General features: G+C 58.0%; 1 protein-coding gene across 2 annotated transcripts in view; it reads left to right on the forward strand.

The window, feature by feature from the left end:
* GSG1L (GSG1 like) overlaps positions 1 to 7,818 on the forward strand; it is a 193,096-nt gene extending 185,278 nt beyond the window's left edge. For both annotated transcript variants that reach the window (XM_033101078.1, XM_033101077.1), the window contains one exon: positions 5,166 to 7,818. In XM_033101078.1, coding sequence (XP_032956969.1) covers positions 5,166 to 5,263 — 98 coding nt within the window. In that variant the 3' untranslated portion in view covers positions 5,264 to 7,818. The remainder of the gene's footprint in view (positions 1 to 5,165) is intronic.
* Positions 7,819 to 8,995: the final 1,177 nt, after the last annotated feature.

The following is an 8,995-nucleotide window of genomic DNA, read 5'->3' on the forward strand; positions in this document are numbered from 1 at the left end:
TTCTTCCCAAATCCTCCATCATTTATTCATTCAACAGACCTATCAACACAGCACTGTGCCTGGAGTTGTGCTGGGGACACGGGTGAATCAAAGTAGAGCTAGTCTGTGTCCTCAAGCTACATGCAGCCTAGAATGGAAACTGGGAGGAAACAAGTACGTAACTGGACGTTACCGCATGTGATGGCCTCTCTGGGCTCCCTCAGGGTCCAGGTTTACAGAGCGGAGTCGACTCGGAGAGGCCGTCAGGGTGCCTTTGCCAAAGTTGTGACATTTTAGGCAACGGAAGAGGGATGGTGGTGTCACTAGCTGCAGGGTCTCCAAAGTCTGGCACCTCAGTGCTGACCTTGGAGCATTTCTCCGTCACTCGCCGCGTCTCATCTCTCTGTAGAGGGCAGGGTTCAAGGTTGGGCAGCCAGACAGCAGCTCTGGATGGGCCAGGAGTCCTGGAGAGAGGTGTTCAGCACCTTGGACAGCGGGCGGGCTGCGCAAAGCGCGCCCTTGCCAAGGGACCCGGCGCTTCCATGCCAGGCTGGGCTGCTACGGGGTCAGCAGCGCCCATGCCAGCTGCCTGCCCACTCCCGAGCCCCGTCTGCCCTCGCCGATTCCTCGACCAGCTGCAGAGCCCCTTCTCCTCCCCTCTGAGAGCCCCGCTTTCCCCATCTGCACATTGTGTGGCATTGAAGGGCCCCCAACAGAATGAATCCATTTGGGATGTGAATTCATTCAATTCAGCGCAGCTGAAAGTGACCTCCTGGCTCTTAGTGCCTTGGAGAGAGCTTTTTTTTTTGTTTGTTTTTTTAAAGATTTTTTTTATTGGGGAAGGGGAACAGGACTTTATTGGGGAACAGTGTGTGCTTCCAGGACGTTTTTTCCAAGTCAAGTTGTTGTCCTTTCATTCTTAGTTGTGGAGGGCGCAGCTCAGCTCCAGGTCCAGTTGGTAGTTGCAGGGGGCACAGCCCACCTTCCCTTGTGGGACTTGCGGAATCAAACTGGCAACCGTGTGGTTGAGAGGACGCGCTCCAACCAGCTGAGCCATCTGGGAGGCAGCTCAGCTCAAGGTGCCGTGTTCAATCTTAGTTGCAGGGGGCGGAGCCCACCATCCCTTGAGGGAGTCGAGGAATCGAACTGGCAACCTTGTGGTTGAGAGCCCACTGGCCCATGTGGGAATCGAACTGGCAGCCTTTGGAGTTAGGAGCACGGAGCTCCAACTGCCGGAGCCACCGGGCTGGCCCTTTGGAGAAAGTTTAAGACTGATTTCCCACTGAAGGATTGGGAAGTTAGGACTGGAAGAGACAGATGTTAAATATGTTCATGTTTTGACATTTGGATTGAAAAGGGAAGAGAGACCCCATCTAAGAACAACCCCTATGTGCTGGATACTCTGCTAAACCTGGGAGGTTTCAAGGGAATTTAAAACACAGTACTTACCACCAACCCTAGGAGTGGGTCCTTGGATAAAACTCTTCCCACTTACGGACCTCGGCTGCCCCATCTGTGAAGAGAGGCGATTGAACCGAACCCCCCACCAGCTATTTATGGCATTTTATTTTTCACAGCTATCTGAAATCGGATAATGAAGTATTTCTATGCAGGGCACCTATTGATTCTTTTGTAACACATCCCTTTGCAGTCCCAGAAAAGGGAAGTTACTTGTCCAAAAGACACACAGCTTTAAAAAGTCACGCAACTGATTACGGAAGGAGTCTGGATTTGATTATCAGACTGCAAACCCAGCTTCCCTCCCCCCCCCAAAGGAGAGGCTGCAAAGGACCTCACAGTGTCCAGAATCTCAGACTAGGAAGGGTAGGTGGAGCCCATCCCTGCAGCCTAGGAACCACTCATCCTCCTGCTGCGTGGTTTCCTCCTGTGTCATAAAGTCAGCTCAGGACTTGCTCCGTGCCCTGCCGGGTGCTGGGGGCCGAGGGCTCCAGGACGAAGTTGATCTGCTCTCTGCCTGCCTTGAGTCCCCACGTTAGTTGGGAAGACCCCGCAGCACAAAGTGACGAGCACAGGGAGAAGGGGATGCAGCGTGTTGTGGGCCACAGAGGAGGGAGCATTTGAAAGAGGAGTTGGGGCGTCAGCAGCCAGAGAACCGCAGGGGAGGTTGCCCTGGCCGGGAGCAGACTGTGCAAAGCCACTGAACAAAGACGCAATTCTGGGGAAACAGGTCAGAAATGACCTTCCGTGGGCTGCATCCAGCCTGAGATGCTCCATGGTCCGCGGGTGGTGGAAAATGTTTTAAAAACCTCAGCTGTCATCACTTAAAAGCCAGGAGATTTTATTTTATTTTGAAATCCCAATTTTCTGTTTCTCTGAACTTTTGGGGAGATCTGAGCTCACATTCCCCACAACGGCACTTGTCCAGAGCTGGCTGCTTCTGGCTGCTCCACCCATTTACGTCATGGCGTGGGCCGTAGACATTTTGAGGTGGGATTCCTCCATCAGCAGCATAAGGTTTGTTTGTTTTCCTGGCTGGTGACTGGCCCCAAAGTAAAGGGGCTGGAGCAGGGAAGGGAGTGGGGAGTCCTGGTGGGCTGGTGGGATGCTCAGGTGTGAGGACAGAGCCCCCTGACCCCGACTGTAAATGCTTCTGGGCGCCAAGCCTTTCCTGGGAGGCTGGAGAGGGGACAGGGCCCAGCCTTTAATGATTTGGCCTCGGGATCCAGGGACAAGGAACCTGATTTTAACCCAAGGAAGGATAGCGATTGTGGTCTTTCTTTTTTTTTTTTTTTTAAGATTTTATTGGGGAAAGGGAACAGGACTTTACTGGGGGAACAGTGTGTACTTCCAGGCCTTTTTTCCAAGTCAAGTTGTTGTCCTTTCAATCTTAGTTGTGGAGGGCGCAGCTCAGCTCCAGGTCCAGTTGCCGTTTTCTAGTTGCAGGGGGCGCAGCCCAGCATCCCTTGGCGAGAGTCGAACCGGCAACCTTGTGGTTGAGAGGACACGCTCCAGCCAACTGAGCCATCCGGGAGGCAGCTCAGCTCAAGGTGCCGTGTTCAATCTTAGCTGCAGGGGGCACAGCCCACCATCCCTTGTGGGACTTGAGGAATTGAACTGGCAACCTTGTGGTTGAGAGCCCACTGGCCCAGGTGGGAATCGAACTGGCAGCCTTCGGAGTTAGGAGCACGGAGCTCCAACCGCCTGAGCCACCGGGCCAGCCCCCGATTGTGGTCTTTCTTGTTCCTTAAAAATATGTGATCACTTTCTCTGTGTTGCAATGAATTCTCCAAGGTTCCGCCTGTTGCAATGGTAAGAGCAGCTACAACCACTTCTAAATACTCGTTTAGAAAAATAAACCATTCTGTACACCAAATATTTGCTTCTAGATTAAAAACAAAAAAACCCCAAAAACCAAAGACCTATCACTCGGCAGTAAGCACTTCCAAAGAACACAATGGTTTCAGTGACTGGGGCCAAAGCAAATGTTTTTCTTGGGGCGAAACGATTCCAGAATGTTTGCCAAATGATTCCCACGCCTTTAAAAATACAGTAAAATTAGCAAAGCACCACCCAACATTAAAGATTATTAAAAACAGAAAGAAAAAAAACCAGAGCCAAAAAAAAAAAAGGGGGGCACCCCAACCCCCACCATGGACAAAACCGTCTTCATTGCTGCCTGTCGCCTTCCAGCCTTATTTATAAGGGAGAATCCCCCACAGTCAGGGCTGCTTTGGAGGTGCAGGAAGAGTGATGAGCAGTCTGTCCTGGGAGGTGTGCAAGTAGGAGCTTGGCTTCAGCAGGAACCTTCACCTCAAGGGGCTGTAAAGACCTGTGTGACCCTAAGGAATGACAAGGACAGATCTGAGCATCTGTTAGAGCTCAAAGGGGTCGGGGGGTGGGGGGGAGGAATGGAGCAAATTTCTTTGCACGTGGAAGTTTGGGGTCGGGAGGAAGTTGATGCAATCCAGCTCCGCCATGGCCGTGAATCCCGCGGAGGCCGTTTATCGTGGCTCAGTCTCGGTTCCGTCATCTGTGAAATGGTGGCAGCTGCGTCCCAGGCTGGAGACTGGGACATAGGTGGATGGATGGGGCGTAAGTGCTGGGGGCTGTTCGTGCCCCCGTCGCCCCCCGCGACCCCCCACGCCGGTCTGCCCTCCCTTTGCTTCCTCTCTCCGGCTCCACCTCCATCGCTCCCCGTGGAGCAGCCTTCCTGGGTGGAGCCGTCTAATGAGGTGAAGCTGGGGGAACCCACTCGGGGTGGATGCTCCAAGATGACGAAGGCCCCTGAGCACCGAGGAGAGGATGTGGGCGGCTTCCTGTGGGAGGGAAGACGAGGCTTTGGTTCCCAGTGGGTACGAGGACGTTTTAGGCTGGTCACAGGGTGGCGATGGACGTGCTTCTAGTGCGTGGGGTCAGGACGAAGCCCCGGCCTCCCGCGGCCCGGCCATCGCCAGCAGGGGGCGGTGGTGGGGGGGGGCCTCTGTCCTGTGCCGTGGCCGTGGGGCTGCTCAGACTCAGTAAGGACGGCCCAGGAGGCGGCTCGCGTGTCCTCCCAGCCTTTAGCCCGTGGAGGCCACAGTGGGGTCACGGACGCCTGCCGGGCGATGGCGGAGGGGTAGGTGGAGGTGGCTGCAGGAGGGCTGGGGGGGGGACACGGCAGGGGAGGGGCAGGGCGGTTCACGGAGGGTGTGGGAGGTGGACGTGGGTGGGTAGGTGGCCTGAGGGGGTGAGTAGCTGGGTGTGGGGTGTGTGGGTGTGCGGGCAGCTGGGTGTGCAGGGTGGGGGTGTGGGGGGTGTCGGAAAGGGGGGTTGGGGCAGGAAGATGGGGGTTGGGGTCCTGGTGAGGTAGCGGGTGTGTCAGCAGGTCGGGAAGTAGAGAAGACGGGAGGCGGGTCTGGTTTGGGGGTTGCCGGTCGATTGCGTGTGAACAGCGGGGCTGGAGGGGCGTGCGAGGCGGGCGTGCTGGCAGGTGGGGGGGCACGTCTGTGGGGGGTTGTGGGTGGGAAGCGTGAGTGGAGTGGAGCATGTTTTGGGGCCTGAGACCTGGATGGCAGCAGACACTGGCACGTGTCTGGATGTCTTGGTGCCGTGAACCCGGGGGTAGATGGTGGTAGTGGGGGCGTGGCGGGCACAGAGCTGGGGGCGGGTGGTGAGTGGGTGGGCGGCGGGCAGAGCGGTGTGGGTGAGAGGACAGCCGTCGGCACTGACCCCCCGTCTCTCGGCAGGTCACCAGCCGCACATGGCAGATCCCTGGCCCCAGAGCTCTGCGCAGGAGGCAGCAGAGCTGAGCCGCCAGTGCTGGGTCCTGGGGCACTGGGTGTGACCGAGCGCCGGCCTGGCCCCCAGACCTCAGGCCGCCACAGGGCCACTGGTCTGGCGACCGTGCGGACCTGGCCTCTGAACTCAGCCAGCCTGTGTGGGGGACACCAGGCCTGCCGCCCACCGCTCCCTGGCCTCAGCGTGGCCGTGGGGACACACACAGCTGCACCGAGTGACTTTGGGACAGCGACGCCTGACTTGGCACCATGACACGCAGAGCCTGCCGGGTGCAGCTGGGATGCCAGGAAACACGTGGACATTGGCCACTGAAAGCCTGGGGACCCCCGAGCCAGCCAGGAAGTTCAGGGGGTGCCCAGCCGTGCAGAGCCCTGCAAGGGGCAGGGTGTGGGTGGGGCTTCCTGGAGGAGGGGCAGGGGGGCCACACAGCAGGGGCTCAATAAATGCTTGTTGAACCTGTTTCTTGCTGTGTGTGGAGGCCGGTTGCTCGCTGGGCTGTGGCTGCCTCTTCCCGGCCCATCCTGTCGGGTCCTCAGGGAGCCGGAAGGGGACACGGTCTCGCTGAGCTGTGGTCGCTGAGCTGTGGGAGGCAGGGAGCCTCGACTGGGCTGGGTTTGCGGCCGGGGTCACGATGGAGCCAGGCTGGCGGCTGCTTTGGATTCCAGAGGGCGGGCAAGGTGGGGCACTGGGCAGATGGGAGATGTGGGGAGACCCTCACCCCCAGACCCAAAGCCACCCTACGCCCACGTCTACAGGCACCTTTATATCAAATCCCGGGTCTTGCATGCCCAAGGAAACAGATTTCTATTATAAAGATGAGGACACTTAGGGTCACAGAGATGGAGAAACTCGCCCCCAAGAGCACAGAGCTAGCAAACGGCGGCGCCGAGCTCTGAACCAGGGCTCCCTGATTCCAAGAGGCCGCGTCCCTTTCCAGGAGGATTTCTAGAGCGTTCCCCAGAGCGAGCGGAGAATGTTCTTCGCTTTTCCATAAACCCGTCACCCACGTAGCCGTCCATCATCTGTCCCTCATCCGTCATCCATCACGCGTCCGTTATCCATCCATCCCTCGTCCACCCGTCAGTGTCGTCGTCCCTTGTATCCATCCATCCATCATCCTTTCATGCATCACCCATCGTCATGTTCAATCACCCGTCTGTGTATCATCTGTCCAGTGATACCATCCGTGGTGTCCCTGCTGTGGGCCGAGCACAGTGGGAGGCTCTTGAGATCGGACATCGAACCATCCAGAGAGGGGGTCTGCCCTCGCACAGCTCACAGGCCAGCAGGACAGATAAGGAGACGGACGGTTATAATGCAGTGTGTGAAGTGCTGTGGCGCCCGGCTCCGGGCCAGGCAGCCGGGGTTCCGATCGCAGCCCCTCCAGCTGAGACCTCGGGCCAGTTGCACGCCCTGTCTGTGCCTCGTCCCCACGGGCACGTGGGGACCGGCCTCGTACCTACCTCTAAAGCTATTCTAAGGGTTCGATGAGCTGATGTACGTGAAGCGTTTAGAACAGAGCCAGGTACGGAGTAAGTGCTTTGCCGGGGGCACATGGGGAGCTGTGGGAGCCCAAGGTGGCGCATGCTGGCCGGGGTGACGGGTGAGGGGAGCCTCCTTTGGGGACACGACACTTCAGCCAAGACGTGAAGAATATCTCGATGTCGGACAGGCAGGAGTGTAGAAGGGAAGGCAAGAACGTTGTGGGGACTTGGGAATAGTCCAGATGGCAGGTGTGGACAGCAGGGAGGGCACAGGGGTGGTGAGAAAGCCAGCTGCAGGGGCCAGAGGGGACGGAGCCCCTTAGGAAGCGTAGACTTTGTCCCAGGCCCGCAGCAGCCGGGCTGCTTTCGGCAGAGTGGAGTGTGGCGTTGTGCATCTTGGACGTCCCCGGAGCTGTGGGCAGAGAGGACGTGGGAAGCCCCGTCCCCTCCTCTTGACCACACTCGAAGGGAGAGAAAAGGGTGGAGGAACTAGTCAGGCGGGAAAATCAATAGGCTTGGGGTGGACGGACGCGGAAGGAAGAGAACGTGGTGGTGAGCTCAGGGGAGGGGCTGGTGGGGGCCAGGTTCAGAGGTCTGCAGTCGGGTGCCCCAGGGACAGCGGGTGGAGGTGTGTGCCCATCATTCGTGCATGGATTAATCCAGTGAGTGCTTCATCCACCCATTCTTCATTTGTTCAGGAAATAGTTCAGACCTGTTGTGTGGGGCGGGACAGGGGTCTCGGAGAGAGGCTGGGGCCCCGTCCCAAGGCCTTGAATGTCAGGACAAGGCGTTTGGGCTTTGGCCTCGGGGCCAGAAAAAGTGCTGCAGAGCTGGGGCCGGGCACGGATGAGTCTCACGGGAAACTAGCCCAGGACCCTGGCACCTCGGAGCTCTTTAATGTCCCCTTGGGTCCTTCTGAAGTTGGCACGTGGACTGAGGTCCAGGAGGTGATTCTAGTTGACACACGGGCAAAATTTTAATCTATTTTAATAGTTGTGTTTATGTAAATGTGTACTAGGAAAAAAAAATGTCAAACGGGCACACGAGTGCCATGAATTCACAGATGTTACTGCTTAGGATGGAACCAAAATAGGCATTTAGGTAGAAAGAAACAGAGTCAGCGTAAAGAAAAATATTCAATAAAAAATTGTGCAAGTGCTGTGTGTTTATGGTGTGAAGACGGCTCAAGCGGGGGACATTCTCCGCCCCTGCACAGGCCAGGGAGGGAGGGGAAGGAGGTCACTCGGGTGTCAAGTCCTTCTGTCCCCTCCAGGGCGCCTCCTGCGCAGGCGTGAGAACTCACTGTCCTTCAGCCTCAGCCTGCAGCAGGACGGCTGCTGGTTAGATGGAAGAAGCACTTCCAGGCAGACTGGGTGCGGGGTCCCAGTGGGTCTCTGCTGACGGTTACTGGAGGCTGTCTTCATGCTGGCAGCACGGGGCACTGTCTGCTCGGATCGGGGAGGAGGGGGGCCACCTGGCTTGAAGGCTGGGGGGCCTGGCTGAGCACATGGAAAGCTGGACGCGGGAGCAGAGGCCCTTTCCTGCAAACAGCTCCGCCAGCTCCAACCCCTGTGCTGAGCAGACATGTGCTGACCCCTGAAGGGCTGTTGCCTTTGGGTGTTTGCCTTTCGCCTTGACCCCCAGAAGCTGGCCTGACCCACCGCTCAGGGTACTTCTCATGCACTTGTCCTGCTCTGGGCACCCGTACCCCATGTCCCTGTATTCACGGGCCCTGGGCTTGCGTGCCACGCCAGCCTGCACGCTGCACCGGCTCAAGGTTACGTGTGCACGCGTGCTAGCGTATGCCCCCGGCACTGTCATGCCCCGTGCACACACTCATGGGTGCGTGTGCTGGCCCTGGACCCGTGTCTGCACACGCTCGGTGCTCTGAAACGGGGCTCTGCCCTCTCGTTTGCCCACGTCCCCGTCTCTCCCCACAAGCAGCGAGTCCTCAGAGCCACGGTCCTTCCCCTGGGAGGAGGGCTGATGGGCAGTCACTGCGCTGATGTCCCTCGTTGGCTGGTGGCTGTGACGAGCCATCTCCCTGCCGCCTCCACCGCAGCCCATTCAGGCCTCCGGTAATGGAAACGTCAACTTGATTCATGGGCGTTCGTCCGAAACAGCTAGGCCCGAGGACAGCCAGGCTGGGAGGCTCATCCCCTGGGAAGAGCCGCTGCTGCCGGATGCTGACCCTTCGCTGGGAGGAAGTGAGGATGGAGGAAAGCATCTGGGGCTGCGGGGTTCGTTTCAACAGTAAAATGTCGCCTCAGAATGTGAGAACTGCGACAGCTGAA

Source organism: Rhinolophus ferrumequinum, assembly GCF_004115265.2.
Source record: "Rhinolophus ferrumequinum isolate MPI-CBG mRhiFer1 chromosome 15 unlocalized genomic scaffold, mRhiFer1_v1.p scaffold_54_arrow_ctg1_1, whole genome shotgun sequence".
In the NCBI taxonomy this organism is placed as follows: Eukaryota; Metazoa; Chordata; class Mammalia; order Chiroptera; family Rhinolophidae; genus Rhinolophus; species Rhinolophus ferrumequinum.